Source organism: Phyllobates terribilis, unplaced genomic scaffold (assembly GCF_046119375.1).
Source record: "Phyllobates terribilis strain yellow unplaced genomic scaffold, ASM4611937v1 Scaffold_11__3_contigs__length_659146591, whole genome shotgun sequence".
In the NCBI taxonomy this organism is placed as follows: Eukaryota; Metazoa; Chordata; class Amphibia; order Anura; family Dendrobatidae; genus Phyllobates; species Phyllobates terribilis.
Window position 1 is genome coordinate 90,852,236 of NW_027362771.1, and position 16,592 is coordinate 90,868,827.

The 16,592-nt window shown below is 42.2% G+C and overlaps 1 protein-coding gene across 3 annotated transcripts in view; it reads left to right on the plus strand.

Moving 5' to 3' along the window:
- Window positions 1-16,592, plus strand: part of ABLIM3 (actin binding LIM protein family member 3) — a 266,409-nt gene that overhangs the window by 175,996 nt on the left and 73,821 nt on the right. For all 3 annotated transcript variants that reach the window (XR_012251181.1, XM_073651326.1, XM_073651325.1), the window contains exon 3: window positions 11,268-11,451. Coding sequence is in view for 2 of the 3 variants with exons in the window: in XM_073651326.1 (XP_073507427.1) it covers window positions 11,268-11,451 (184 nt within the window). In the remaining variant the exon portion in view is untranslated. The remainder of the gene's footprint in view (window positions 1-11,267; window positions 11,452-16,592) is intronic.

Here is a 16,592-nt window from a genome sequence, read left to right on the forward strand (position 1 = left end):
AGATGCACATGGGGGGAGGGGAGAGATGAGAGATGCACATGGGGGAGGGGAGAGATGAGAGATCCACATGGGAGGGAGGGGAGAGATGAGAGATGCACGGGGGGGTGAGAGATGCACGGGGGGGTGAGAGATGCACGGGGGGATGAGAGATGCACGGGGGGTGGATGAGAGATGCACGGGGGGGTGAGAGATGCACGGGGGGGATGAGAGATGCACGGGGGGTGGATGAGAGATGCACGGGGGGGTGAGAGATGCACGGAGGGGGATGAGAGATGCACGGAGGGGGATGAGAGATGCACGGGGGGGATGAGAGATGCACGGGGGGGTGAGAGATGCACGGGGGGGTGAGAGATGCACGGGGGGATGAGAGATGCACGGAGGGGATGAGAGATGCACGGGGGGTGGATGAGAGATGCACGGAGGGGGATGAGAGATGCACGGAGGGGGATGAGAGATGCACGGAGGGGGATGAGAGATGCACGGGGGGTGAGAGATGCACGGAGGGGATGAGAGATGCACGGGGGGTGGATGAGAGATGCACGGAGGGGGATGAGAGATGCACGGAGGGGGATGAGAGATGCACGGGGGGATGAGAGATGCACGGAGGGGATGAGAGATGCACGGAGGGGATGAGAGATGCACGGGGGTGGATGAGAGATGCACGGAGGGGGATGAGAGATGCACGGAGGGGGATGAGAGATGCACGGAGGGGGATGAGAGATGCACGGGGGTGAGCTGCACATGGGGGGGTGAGAGATGCACATGGGGGGGTTATGTTTACATAACTTTGTTGCCTTATGAAGGGCGGGGGGGGCCCCCAAAAATTTCTTGCACAGGGGCCCACTACAGTCTGTGTCCGCCCCTGGGATGAAGTAAATGCAGCTGAACAGCAGCTGTCAGGACAGCTGCCCTGTCCTGCTGCAGGGCGTGATGGGGCCTCAGTGATGCGGCTCCTGGCACAGCACATTATGTGGGGCTCCTGGCATAGCTCCTGGCGGGGACCTGGTCTACACTATATGATAAGTATGCACTAAACTCCAAATCCCTCCATTACCCCACCCCCATATGACCAAAGCCCCGCCCACCCCACCCCCTCCTTGCTGGGCCATGGAAAAATGATCTTGCTTCAAGCCGGTCCCTGGTGCAAAAAAGGTTGGGGACCACTGTAATAGACCATATGGTGACGTTTCGGTCCCAAATTGTGGATCTTTCTCAAACTTCTATTTTTTGCACTTGAACAGTGTGCTGCCTCTATTTTTAGATTATCTATCTATCAATTTATCTATCTGTACACACACATACACATGCACATATATACAGTACAGACCAAAAGTTTGGACACACCTTCTCATTTAAAGATTTTTCTGTATTTTCATGACTATGAAAATTGTACATTCACACTGAAGGCATCAGAACTATGAATTAACACATGTGGAATTATATACTTAACAAAAAAGTGTGAAACAACTGAAAATATGTCTTATATTCTAGGTTCTTCAAAGTAGCCACCTTTTGCTTTGATGACTGCTTTGCACACTCTTGGCATTCTCTTGATGAGCTTCAAGAGATAGTCACCGGAAATGGTTTTCACGTCACAGGTGTGCCCTGTCAGGTTTAACCACTTTGCGCCAGAGCCTGTTTTTGCCTTCGTGACCGGGCCAATTTTTTCAATTCTGACCACTGTCACTTTATGAAGTAATTACTCAGGAACGCTTCAACAGATTCCCCTGATTCTGAGATTGTTTTTTCGTGACATATTTTACTTCATGATAGTGGTAAAATTTCTTCGATATCACTTGCGTTTATTTGTGAAAAAATCGGAAATTTGGCAAAAATTTTGAAAATTTAGCAATTTTTAAACTTTGAATTTTCATGCCCTTAAATCAGAGAGATATGTCACACAAAATAGTTAATAAATAACATTTCCCACATGTCTACTTTACATCAGCACAATTTTGGAACCAAAATTTTTTTTTGTTAGGACGCTATAAGGGTTAAAAGTTGACCAGCGATTTCTCATTTTTCCAACAAAATTTACAAAAACATTTTTTTAGGGACCACATCTTATTTGAAGTGACTTTGAGGGGCCTTTATGACAGAAAATACCCAAAAGTGATACCATTCTAAAAACTGCACCCCTCAAGGTGCTCAAAACCACATTCAAGAAGTTTATTAACCCTTCAGGTGTTTCACGGGAATTTTTGGAATGTGGAAGAAAACAATGAACATTTAACTTTTTTTCACAAAAATGTTACTTTAGACCCATTTTTTTTATTTTCACAAGGGTAACAGGATAAAATGGAATACACAATTTGTAGTGCAATTTCTCATGAGCGCGCTGATACCCCACATGTGAGGGAAAACCACTGTTTGGGCGCACTGCAGGGTTCGGAAGGGAAGGAGCGCCATTAGACTTTTTGAATGTAAAATTTGTTTGAATAATTAGCAAACGCCATATTGCGTTTGGAGAGCCCCTGATGTGCCTAAACAGTGGAAACCGCCCACAAGTGACCCCATTTTGAAACTAGACCCCTTAGGGAACTTATCTAGATGTGTGATGAGCACCTTGAACCCCAAGATGCTTCACAGAAGTTTATAATATTGAGCTGTAAAAATAAAATTTTCACATTTTTCCATCAAAAACGTTTTTCATCCCTTAATTTTGCATTATCATAAGGGTAATAGGATAAATTGCACCATGAAATTTGTTGTGTAATTTCTTCTGCACACGTCGATACCACATATGTGGAGGCAAACCGCTGTTTGGGCGCACGGCAGGGTTTGAAAGGGAAGGAGCGCCATTTGACTTTTTGAATGTAAAATTTGTTTGAATAATTACCAGATGCCATGTCGCATTTGGGGAGTCCCTAATGTGCCTAAACAGTGGAAACCCCCCACAAGTGCCACCATCTTGGAAACTAGACCCCTTAGGGAACTTATCTAGATGTGTGGTGAGCACCTTGCACCCCCAGGTGCTTCACAGAAGTTTATAATATTGAGCCGTAAAAATAAAATTTTCACATTTTTCCCTCAAAAAATGTTTTTCATTCCCTAATTTTGCATTATCATAAGGGTAACAGGAGAAATTGCACCATGAAATTTGTTGTGCAATTTCTCCTGAGTACGCCGATACCCCATATGTGGGGGAAAACCACTGCTTTGGTGTACAGCAGGGTTCGGAAGAGAAAGGAGCGCTATGTTGGTTGTTACATTTGAAGAGTCGCTGACATGCCGAAACAGCAGAAACCCCCACAAGTGACCCCATTTTGTAAACTACACCTCTCAAAGAATTCATCTAGGGAAGTAGTGAGTATTTTTTAATTTTTAAATTTATACCATTGGGCAGTGAAAAAAGCATAATTATATTTTTACCACAAAAAAATGTTTTACCCTCAGATTTTACATTTTCACTCAGGGCAATGGGTAAAAATGATGCCGAAATGTGTCACACAATTTCTTCTAAAAGTGGCAATACCCCATATGTGGCTGTATCGTACCGCTCAGCCATATGGCGAGATCTGGGGGGGACGGAGTGCTATTTGACAATTGGAGAACAAATTATTGTAGAATAGGCATTTGGATTTGGGAGCACAAAATTTTCTGAATTTCTTTTGGGGGGCAAGGGCCATTTTGCTTTTCCAGAGCCTTTCTGCTACCAGTAACTTGGAAGTCCCTTATATTTTTAACAGATGGCAGACCTGAGTGGGGACTAGCTTTTTTTGAGGACTGAGTTGAAGCTTTTATTGGGAACATTTTGCATAACATTTATCCGGCGCTCTAGGCTGAGCACTTACATCAGGGTTTCCATCTAAATTTCCAAGTGATGTAATTCATATGAAACCCCTGCGGGATCCATTCACTGTAATGAGGCAGCAGAGTTACTCTGGACTCCGTCTGGCCTCTGTTTAGCGGTGTCCTTTTTTTCAGAAGTGCACAAAACTGTGGCCAACCGCACTTTTATGCACGCCTAAAAAAACTGACACTGTGGGATCACAGGCCAGATGGCATCCACAGTAGCCTATATCTGCCTCATTACAGGGAATCTTCCGTCATGGGTTCCGTCTGAATCACGTATTTCAGAGATTTACACGGAAACTCTGGTGTAAGAGCTCAGCGCAGAGCGCAGGATAAATGTGAGCAGAGCCTTACTGCGATCTTTGGGAGACATAATAAACAAATCAGTAGCAGGTGAAGAATTAGTTTTATTTATGTTTTACGCCGTTCCTCGTGCAGTATAAATGATGAGATTACTTTATTCTTCGGGTCGGTGCGATTACAGAGATACCAGATTTATATCGGGTTTTTATGATTGACAGCTGTCACACACTTAGAGACACTTTTTTTTTTGCAAAATCTAGTTTTTGCATTGCCATATTTTGAGAGCTATAATTTTTCCATATTTTGGCCAACAGAGTCATGTGATGGCTTGTTTTTTACGGGACGAGTTGACATTTTTATTGGTACCATTTTTGGGTACGTGACATTTTTTGATCGCTTTCTATTCCGTTTTTTGGGAGGTAAAATTAACAAAAAACAACAATTCAGGAATTGTTTTTTGAGGTTTTTTTTTATGCCGTTCTGCGTGTGGTAAAAGTGATAAGGCAGCATTATTCTTCGGGTCAGTACGTTTACAGCTATACTACATTTACTGTATATTTTTTTTATGTTTTGGCGCTTTTACACAATAAAACAATTTTATAGAAAAAGTATTTTTTTTGCATCGCTTTATTCTGAGCGCTATAACTTTTTTATTTTTCGGCTGATGGAGCTGTATGGTGTTTTTTTTTTTTGCGGAGCAAGATGACGTTTTCAGCGGTACCATTTTTATTTCCATTTTGCTTTTTGATCGCATTTTTTTCCACTTTTTGTTTGGTGATATGATGAAAAAGCATAGTTTTTTGCTCCGTTTTTTATTTATTTTTATTACGGTGTGCACAGAAGGAGTTAATTAGTGTGACAGTTTTATAGATCGGGTTGTTTCGGACGCTGCGATACCAAATATGTGTACTTTTTTTGTTTTTGCATAAATATATGGATTTATTGGTTTAATATTTTATTTATTTATTTTTATTTATTTTGTGATTTTTTTTAACAGTTTGAAAACATTTTTTTGACTTTTTTTTACATTTTTACTTAGTCCCTGTATGGGACATTCATTTTTATTTTTCTAATCACTGATGTCATGCAATGTAATAGACATGTATTACATTACATGACATCTTTGCTTGACTGTTTCACAGTCAGTGTCTCCTGCCAGGCTTCAGCTGCAGGCTGAGCCTAGCAGGACACCATATATGGCAGATCTGGTGGCGGTCATGTGACCTCCAGCTGCCATAACAACGGAAGGTCCTGGAACCTATCAGGGGGCCGTCGGAGAGGTAAGTTGACGACCCCCTCTCCTCTCACTATCTTCTATATGCCGCGATCACTATAGATCGCGGCATATAGAAGATAGCAAAGGGTTAACATCATTGGGACCTGATCCAATCAGGTCCCGATGATGTCCTCTATCAGAGCTATCGCTCTGCACCGGAACCGCAGCACTTGCAGGACCCTGGGGGTCCTGAGCGCTGCGGGACCACCCACCATTTTTAAACGTCGGCGCTGCACAGAGCCCAGGCAGCGCCGATGTTTATCTACAGTGGGCGGTCCTGAACCGGTTAATAAGTGGGATTTCTTGCCTTATAAATGGGTTGGGACCATCAGTTGTGTTGTGCAGAAGTCTCTTGGCTACACAGCTGATAGTCCTACTGAATAGACTGTTAGAATTTGTATTATGGCAAGAAAAAAGCAGCTAAGTAAAGAAAAACGAGTGGCCATCATTACTTTAAGAAATGAAGGTCAGTCAGTCCGAAAAATTGGGAAAACTTTGAAAGTGTCCCCAAGTGCAGTTGCAAAAACCATCAAGCGCTACAAAGAAACTGGCTCACTTGAGGACTGCCCCAGGAAAGGAAGACCAAGAGTCACCTCTGCTTCTGAGGATAAGTTTATCCGAGTTACCAGCCTCAGAAATCGCAGGTTAACAGCAGCTCAGATTAGAGACCAGGTCAATGCCACATAGAGTTCTAGCAGCAGACACATCTCTTCAACAACTGTTAAGAGGAGACTTTGTGCAGCAGGCCTTCATGGTAAAAAAGCTGCTAGGAAACCACTGCTAAGGACAGGCAACAAGCAGAAGAGACTTGTTTGGGCTAAATAACACAAGGAATGGACATTAGACCAGTGGAAATCTGTGCTTTAGTCTGATGAGTCCAAATTTGAGATCTTTGGTTCCAACCACCGTGTCTTTGTGTGATGCAAAAAAGGTGAACGGATGGACTCTACATGCCTGGTTCCCACCGTAAAGCATGGAGGAGGAGGTGTGATGGTGTGGGGGTGCTTTGCTGGTGACACTGTTGGGGATTTATTTAAAATTGAAGGCATACTGAACCAGCATTACTACCACAGCATCTTGCAGTGGCATGCTATTCCATCCGGTTTGCATTTAGTTGGACCATCATTTATTTTTCAACAGGACCATGACCCCAAACACACCTCCAGGCTGTGTAAGGGCTATTTGACCAAGAAGGAGAGTGATGGGGTGCTAGTCCAGATGACCTGGCCTACTCAGTCACCAGACCTGAACCCAATCGAGATGGTTTGGGGTGAGCTGGACCGCAGAGTGAAGGCAAAAGGGCCAACTAATGCTAAGCATCTCTGGGAACTCCTTCAAGATTGTTGGAAGACCATTTCCGGTGACTACCTCTTGAAGCTCATCAAGAGAATGCCAAGAGTGTGTCGCACAAAGACACGGTGGTTGGAACCAAAGATCTCAAATTTGGACTCATCAGACCAAAGCACAGATTTACATTGGTCTAATGTCCATTCCTTGTGTTCTTTAGCCCAAACAAGTCTCTTCTGCTTGTTGCCTGTTCTTAGCAGTGGTTTCCTAGCAGCTATTTTACCATGAAGGCCTGCTGCGCAAAGTCTCCTCTTAACAGTTGTTGAAGAGATGTGTCTGGTGCTAAATCCATTTCCGGTGACTACCTCTTGAAGCTCATCAAGAGAATACCAAGAGTGTGCAAAGCAGTCATCAAAGCAAAAGGTGGCTACTTTGAATAACCTAGAATATAAGACATATTTTCAGTAGTTTCACACTTTTGTTAAGTATATATTTCCACATGTGTTAAATCATAGTTTTGATGCCTTCAGTGTGAATGTACACTTTTCATACTCATGAAAATATAGAAAAATCTTAAAATGAGAAGGTGTGTCCAAACTTTTGGTCTGTACTGTACATATACACACATACAGTTGAAACCAGAAGTTTACATACACTATTTAAAAAGACACATATGCATGTTTTTCTCAATATCTGACATGAAATCAGAATAAACCTTTCCTGTTTTAGGTCAGTTGGGATTACCATAATTTTTAATATTTGCAAAATGCCAGAATAATGAGAGAGAGAGAATGTTTTAAGTCATTTTTATTACTTACTGCAAAGTCAAAAGTTTACATACATTTCATTAGTATTTGGTACCATTGCCCTTAAACTGAATGACTTGGGTCGAACGTTTGGAATATGTTTCCACAAACTTCTCACAATAGTTGGTTGGAATTTTGGGCCCATTCCTCCTGACAAAACTGGTGTAACTGATTCAGGTTTATAGGTCGCCTTGTTTGCACCTGCCTTTTCAGCTTTTCCCATAAATTTTCAATAGAATTGAGATCAGGGCTTTGTGATGGCCACTCCAAAACATTGACTTTGCTATACTTAAGCCACTTTGTTACCATTTTGGCAGTGTGTTCTAGGTCATTGTCCATTATGAAGACCCATTTCCGCCTAAGCTTTAACTTCCTGGCTGATGCCTTGAGATGTTGCTTCAGTATTGCCACATAATCTTCTTTTCTCATGATGCCATGTATTTTGTGAAGTGCACCAGTCCCTCCTGCAGCAAATGCTGCCACCCCCGTGTTTCACAGTTAGGATGGTGTTCTTGGGCTTTCAAGCTTCGCCCTTTGTCCTCCAAATGTAATGATGGTCATTATGCCCAAAAAGTAAAATTTTAGTTTCATCAAACCACAGGACATGTCTCCAAAAATAAAGGACTTTGTTCCTGTATGCATTTGCAAACATTAATCTTTTTTTTATGTTTCTTTTGGAGTAATGGCTTCTTCCTGGCAGAGTGGCCTTTCAGCCCATGTTGATACAGTACTCGTTTCACTCTGGATATTGACACAATCTTACCAGCTTCCGCCATCATCTTCACAAGGTCTTTTGCTTTTGTCCTTGAGTTGATATGCACATGTTGGGCCAAAGCACATTCATTTCTGGGACACAGAACCTGTCTCCTTACTGAGCGGTATGATGGCTGGACATTCCCATCTTGTTTATACTTGTGTATAATTGTTTGTATAGATGAATGTGGCACCTTCAGGTATCTTGAAATTGTGCCCAAGGATGAGCCAGACTTGTGCAAGTACACAATTCTCTTCCTGATATCTTGGCTGATTTCTTTAGACTTTCCCATGATGCTACACAAAGAAGCAGTGTGTTTCAGGTGTGTATTAAAATACATCCACAGGTGTGTCTCTAATTAACTCAGATGTTGCCAAAAAAACTATCAGAAGCTTCCAAACACATGACATCATCATATGGGCAGTCCAGAATTGTTTAAAGGCATAGTAATCTTAGTGTATGTAAAATTTTGACTTTGCAGTAAGTAATGAAAATGCCTTAAAACATTCTCTCGCTCTCTTTATTCTGACATTTGGCAAATATTAAACATGATGGTAATCCTAATTGACCTAAAACGGGAAAGGTTTATTCTGATTTCATGTCAGATATTGAGAAAAAAATGCATGTGTATTTTTATACAATGTATGTGAACTTCTGGTTTCAACTGTATATGCATTTAAAAATGCTAATCTGAAAATTGTGAAAGGCTATCTGTACTGTTCAGTTGAGGTCAAACGTTTTGAGACTGGCACAAGTTTTGGCTTTCACAAGCTCTGCTGCTTCAATTTTTTTTATATCTTTTAGTCAGATGTTTCCATGGTTACTGAAGTAAGTACAATTATGAAATTGTAAGCATTTCATAAGTTTTTAATCTTATTAACAAATACATTAAGTTTATGCAAGATCTCAATATTTGCAGTTCTGAGCCTTAGTTTTCAATACTTCTTCAGTTTGCCTGGTGAATATTGCACTCTCTATATCCACTTTTGGGTCAAATCCTGGCTGATGGCAACTCATTCTTTCTTTAATTTGTGCTTGGTTTTTAATCATAATTTCTGTGTTTTTGTTTTCCACCTACTTTTTGAGGATTGACCATAGGTTATCAATGGGATTAAGATCTGGGGAGTTTCCAGGCCATGGACTCAATTTGCAATGTTGTGTTCACTGAGCCACTTATCAGACATGGTGCACCATCATGGTGTAAAAAGCATTGATCATCGCCAAATTGCTCCTGGATCATTGGGAGAAGTTGTCCTTAGAGGATATTCAATTACCATTCTTTTTTCATGGCAGTGTTCTTAGACAAAATTGTGAGTGATCCCACTCCCTTGGATGACAAGCAACAAATGAATGGTTTCAGGGTCCTTTACTGTTGGTATGACAGAGGACTCACGGTAACACACATCTTTTCTTTCTGAACAATCATTCTTCCTAATGTCCCAAACAGTCTGAAGGGGGCTTTAGTCCTCTTCAGTCCATTTCCTATTCTTATACTTATGATATTTTTCTTTGAGACAAGTGGCTTCTTTGCTGCCTTTCTTGACACCAGGCCATCCTCCAAAAGCTTTTGCCTCACTGTAGGTGCTGATGCTCCGACACCTGCCTACTGCCATTACTGCCTAAGCTCTGCACTGGTGTTTTAACCGAGCCCATAATGGAATTCTCTTTAGTAGACGATCCTGGCACTTGCTGGACTTTCTTGGTTGCCCTGAAGCCTTCTTCAGAGCAATTGAACCTCTCTCTTCTCTTTGAGACTCATGATTCAATAAATGGTTGATTTAGAGGCAATCTTACAAGCAGTAGTGTCTTTGTGTGTTAAGCTTTTTTGAGACAGAGTAATGATGTTACACATGTTTCATTGGAGGTAACCACCATGCTTAACAAAAAAAGCCAATGATTTCAGTTACCAGCCCCCTTTTAAAACAACCAGTCTGCTTTTATAATTCAGTCAGCATGACGGAGTCATATCAGCTGCCTTGTCCTCATTAAACTTTCTCTTTATCCGGAGCAAATGAGAAGATCACTGAAATGATGTTAGCAGGTCATTTTGTGGCAGGGCTGAAATTCAGGGGAAATTATGCTTTTATTATTAAGTTAATATTCTTGGCAAAGAATGAATATGGATTTTTTTGCAATATACCTGATCACTCTTCATAACAATCTAGAATTAATGTAAATTGCCATTCTAAAAACTGAAGCAGCAAATTTTGTAAAAAAAACTAAATTTGTGTCAGTCTCAAAACTTTTAGTCATGACTGTATATACCAGAACAATATGCCTATAAAGAAGAATCTTGTAGGTCTTAATATATAGCAGTGCAGACTGTGGCTCACTGTTAATGTTTCTGCTTTCCACACTTCAGGGCCTGAGTTTGAGTCCCAGCAAAGACCAATTCCAAAAAAACCCCTCAAACAATTAAAAATATTTATAAACAATTGTACTCATAACAGTCATAGGTGCAGGAAGGGGTGCTCCTTTCTTTTGTCTCTAAAAAACTTAAATTTACCTTTTTATGCAGACTTTGTCGTCCTCTTTTTCCCTCTGGGGAGCTAAAACAGAACATTTGCACTTTTGCAGGTGACATGTGAATCTGCAGGTGGAATTGAAATCCCTTTCTCATTCAGTACCATGAGCTTTTCTCTAGATAATACATCTTAATGCTCCATGAGCAAATTATTATTATCATTCAGTATAGCGTGGATCAGATTTTTAGCTGTAATTGTAAAATGACATTAGTCTTCTATATTCACAGTTTCCACTGGAATGCTTGTATTGCATTAGTCTAGCCAGCGCAGTCAATCTATCATGCATATTTCATGCATGTTAAAGACCCAGATAAATCTTTCCTGGAAGTGAATTATGATTGGGGCACAACATACGCGATTACTGCTATTATCGATTGGTTACAGTCTCCAAAGAAAATTCATTTTCTTTTTTTGTAAATGAAATTTGCTAATCGCAGTGGAACTTAGTTCAATGAATATATTTCCCAGATTTGCATACAGTCTTTGTTAAGTATTCTAAGCTCTGTATTTTTTTGTTACAGTGTGTGGCTGCGATCTGGCCCAGTCTGGTTTCTTCTTTAAAAATGGGGAGTATATCTGCACACGCGATTACCAGCAACTCTATGGCACCCGGTGTGACAGCTGCAGAGATTTCATTACAGGAGAAGTCATTTCAGCGCTTGGACGAACATACCATCCAAAATGTTTTGTATGCAGTATGTGCAGGTAAATAGAACACATTATGACATATCTATACACTTAAAAAAGTGCATTGTCCACATAGGGAACACCATGGATGATAGCAGTGCAATTGCAATTGAAATACCACTTACCACTAAAGCACCAAAAACATGAGCAAAGGTATTTATTACCCAGAAAATAAAAAACTGTATATATCGTAGACTGAATATGAGGTTGCCGATTTTACTTGAAATTAAATGAGGGAATATTTACAAAGCATTATTAGATCATCTAAGTAGTCTTAGGCCTTATGTACATGGTCTACTACAGGTAATAAGGCTCTCATAGACCTCTACTTAATTTCCATATGCCATTTTATATAGAGACATAACAATTTTTTCTAGCTATATACCATGCAGTGGGAATATACAAATAAGTCCATAATAGGGATAAAGAGAGATAAATCAGAATTTGGTGAAAGGAAGCATGGTGAAATCCTGGCTATGACTCCTAAGCCGCAGTATCTAGCCAAACTATCTGCCCAATCTTTAGAACCACCTCAGTCACTTTCTGCAGTTCTATATCCTAACTGTAAAATGGACAAGAGTGGCAATAGTAATACAGGACAGGAGCGACTGTAATGAGTGATCATGTCTTCATGATCACTCACTACTAATCTGGTACACATACAGTGGGGAAAAAAGTATTTAGTCAGCACCAATTGTGCAAGTTCTCCCACTTAAAAAGATGAGAGAGGCCTGTAATTGACATCATAGGTAGACCTCAACTATGAGAGACAAAATGAGAAAACAAATCCTGAAAATCACATTGTCTGATTTGGAAAGAATTTTTTTTCAAATTTTGGTGGAAAATAAGTATTTGGTCAATTACAAACAAGCAAGATTTCTGGCTCTCACAGACCTGTAACTTCTTCTTTAAGAGGCTCCTCTGTAGTGTTGAGCCACCCCCGTAGTGTTCGGGTTCGGTTCGGTTCGTCGAACACCGGGATGTTTGAGGAACTGTTCGTCGAACTGTTCGTCGAACACCTTAGAACACCGTCGAACACCGTTAAAACCAATGGCAGGCAAACAAAAACACATAGAAACACATAGAAAACACCTGCAAAGGTGTCCAAAAGCTGACAAACTGCTCAGAAGACACTCTCTTTAAAAAAGCCGGCTGGCAAATTCAGCAGCGGCATACACCGGTACCCGACAATTTAGACAAGAAGGAATAGAGCATCACACATAGATTAGATAGATAGAAACATGTCAGTCACACATATAAGAAGCACAGTGACAGTGTTGGTTACTGCACTTGTCATTTAGTGTAAAGGATTTATTAAAAAAAATATTAGTGTTTTCATGCACCGTCTCTTTAAAAAAGCCGGCCGGCAATTCAGCATCTGTACCCGACAATTTAGAACAGAAAGAATAGAGCTTCACACATAGATTAGATAGATAGAAACATGTCAGTCACATATATAATAAGTACAGTGATAGTGTTGCTTACTGTACTTGTCATTTAGTGTAAAGGATTTATTTAAAAAAATAATAGTGTTTTCATGCACTGTCTCTTTAAAAAAGCCGGCCGGCAATTCAGCAGCGGTACCCGACAATTTAGAACAGAAAGATAGAGCATCACACATAGATTAGATAGATAGAAACATGTCAGTCACATATATATGAAGTACAGTGATAGTGTTGGTTACTGTACTTGTCATTTAGTATTAAAATAAAGGATTTATTATTAAAAAAATTGGCGTGGGGTTCCCCTTAATTTTAGGCTCTAGCGGAGGTTAAGCAGACGGCTGGGGCAGATGTTTGAAGCCTGGGAAGGGGGTAATACCCACGGAGCTTCCCAGGCTACTAATATCAGCCCCCAGCTGAATACATAGCCTTTACTAGCTATTAAAATGGGGGACCCCCCAAAAAAAATGATGTGGGGTCCCCCCTAATTTAATAGCTAGCAAAGGCTAGGCAGACAGCTGGGGGCTGATATTAATAGCCCAGGAAGGGAGCCATGAATATTGGCCCCCTCCCAGGCTAGAAACACCAGCCGTCAGCCGCCCCAGAAATGGCGCATTCATAGGATGCGCCAATTCTGGCACTTAGCCTCGCTCTTCCACGCTGCCCTGGTGCGGTGGCAGGGGGTAATAGGGTTGGGGTTGATGTCAGCTTATAATGCCTGCTGACATCAAGCCCAGGTTAGTAATGGAGAGGCGTCTATAAGACACCCCCATTACTAACCCCATAGTCAAAGTTAAAAAAAACACAAACACCCAGAATAAAGTCCTTTAATTGAAATAAAGACACAATCCTTTATTGTTCTAAATTAAACCATACTTACCATCACGCCCATTCCAGCTGAAGCCAACGATCTCCTGCAATAAAAGAAAAATAATAAAGCAACCTCATCCTTACCTTTCCATGGTTCCCACGACAGCTTCAGCTCTGCTACATCGAGATGACAGGCTGGACCGCAGCAGAACGCTGCCATCCAGCCTGTCATCCCGCAGACACTGAGAAGCGCAGGCTTGCTTGCGCTTCTCAGCGTCTCTCTGTGACGACATCCAGATGAGCCGAGTTAATGTCCAATGAACTCGGCTCACCTCATGCACGTCACTGACAGCGTGGGAAAATTCTCCTGCACTCAGCGCTTCAGCGTGGGAGAATTCTCACACTGAAGCGCTGAGTGCAGGAGAATTCTCCCACGCTGTCAGTGACGTGCAGGAGGTGAGCTGAGTTCATTGGACATGAGCTCACCTTATGCACGTCACTGACAGCGTGGGAAAATTCTCCTGCACTCAGCGCTTCAGCGTGGGAGAATTCTCACGCTGAAGCGCTGAGTGCAGGAGAATTCTCCCACGCTGTCAGTGACGTGCAGGAGGTGAGCTGAGTTCATTGGACATGAGCTCACCTTATGCACGTCACTGACAGCGTGGGAGAATTCTCCTGCACTCACCGCTTCAGCGTGAGAATTTTCCCACGCTGTCAGTGACGTGCATGAGGTGAGCCGAGTTCATTGGACATGAACTCGGCTCATCTGGATGTCGTCACAGAGAGACGCTGAGCAGCGCAAGCAAGCCTGCGCTTCTCAGTGTCTGCGGGATGAGAGGCTGGATGGCAGCGTTCTGCTGCGGTCCAGCCTGTCATCTCGATGTAGCAGAGCTGAAGCTGTCGTGGGAACCATGGAAAGGTAAGGATGAGGTTGCTTTATTATTTTTCTTTTATTGCAGGAGATCGTTGGCTTCAGCTGGAATGGGCGTGACGGTAAGTATGGTTTAATTTAGAACAATAAAGGATTGTGTCTTTATTTCAATTAAAGGACTTTATTCTGGGTGTTTGTGTTTTTTTTAACTTTGACTATGGGGTTAGTAATGGGGGTGTCTTATAGACGCCTCTCCATTACTAACCTGGGCTTGATGTCAGCTGGCATTATAAGCTGACATCAACCCCAACCCTATTACCCCCTGCCACCGCACCAGGGCAGCGTGGAAGAGCGAGGCTAAGTGCCAGAATTGGCGCATCCTATGAATGCGCCATTTCTGGGGCGGCTGACGGCTGGTGTTTCTAGCCTGGGAGGGGGCCAAAATTCATGGCTCCCTTCCTGGGCTATTAATATCAGCCCCCAGCTGTCTGCCTAGCCTTTGCTAGCTATTAAATTAGGGGGGACCCCACGTCATTTTTTTTGGGGTGTCCCCCATTTTAATAGCTAGTAAAGGCTATGTATTCAGCTGGGGGCTGATATTAGTAGCCTGGGAAGCTCCGTGGGTATTACCCCCTTCCCAGGCTTCAAACATCTGCCCCAGCCGTCTGCTTAACCTCCGCTAGAGCCTAAAATTAAGGGGAACCCCACGCCAATTTTTTTAATAATAAATCCTTTATTTTAATACTAAATGACAAGTACAGTAACCAACACTATCACTGTACTTCATATATATGTGACTGACATGTTTCTATCTATCTAATCTATGTGTGAAGCTCTATTCTGTCTGTTATAAATTGTCGGGTACCGCTGCTGAATTGCCGGCCGGCTTTTTTAAAGAGACGGTGCATGAAAACACTATTATTTTTTTTGATAAATCCTTTACGCTAAATGACAAGTACAGTAAGCAACACTGTCACTGTACTTCGTATATATGTGGCTGACATGTTTCTATCTATCTAATCTATGTGTGAAGCTCTATTCTGTCTGTTATAAATTGTGGGGTACCGCTGCTGAATTGCCGGCCGGCTTTTTTAAAGAGACGGTGCATGAAAACACTATTATTTTTTTTTATAAATCCTTTACGCTAAATGACAAGTACAGTAAGCAGCACTTTCACTGTACTTCGTATATATGTGACTGACATGTTTATATCTATCTAATCTATGTGTGAAGCTCTATTCTTTCGGTTCTAAATTGTCGGGTACCGGTGTATGCCGCTGCTGAATTGCCGGCTTTTCATGTTTCACTGTTGGCACTGTTCCCATCGATTTGGGCAATCACTGTAATGCCACAACCACCATGGCTGTGGCATTACAGTGAGTGGCAGACAATCCCTGCATGATTGGTGCTCTAAATAGCGCCAGACATGCAGGACACGCTTTTGGTGCACGAACAGTTATCGAACATAACCTCGAACAGCCGAATTTTTTGCAAATCGTTCGGGTTCGTAGAACAACTCGAACACCGCCCAAAACAGCTCGAATTTGAGATTGGCGAACAGTTCTAGTCGAACACCGCTCATCTCTACTCCTCTGTCCTCCACTCATTACCTGTAGTACTGGCACCTGTTTGAACTTGTTATCAGTATAAAAGACACCTGTCCGCAACCTCAAACAGTCACACTCCAAACTCCACTATGGTGAAGACCAAAGAGCTGTCGAAGGACACCAGAAACAAAATTGTAGCCCTGCACCAGGCTGGGAAGACGGAATCTGCAATAGGCAAGCAGCTTGGTGTGAAGAAATCAACTGTGGGGGCAATAATTAGAAAATGGAAGACATACAAGACCACTGATAATCTCCCTCGATCTGGGGCTCCACACAAGATCTCACCCCATGGGGTCAAATTATCTCAAGAACGGTGAGCAGGAATCCCAGAACCACACGGGGGGACCTAGTGAATGACCTGCAGAGAGCTGGGATCAACGTTACACAGGCTACCATCGGTAAAACACTACGCCGCCAGGGACTCAGATC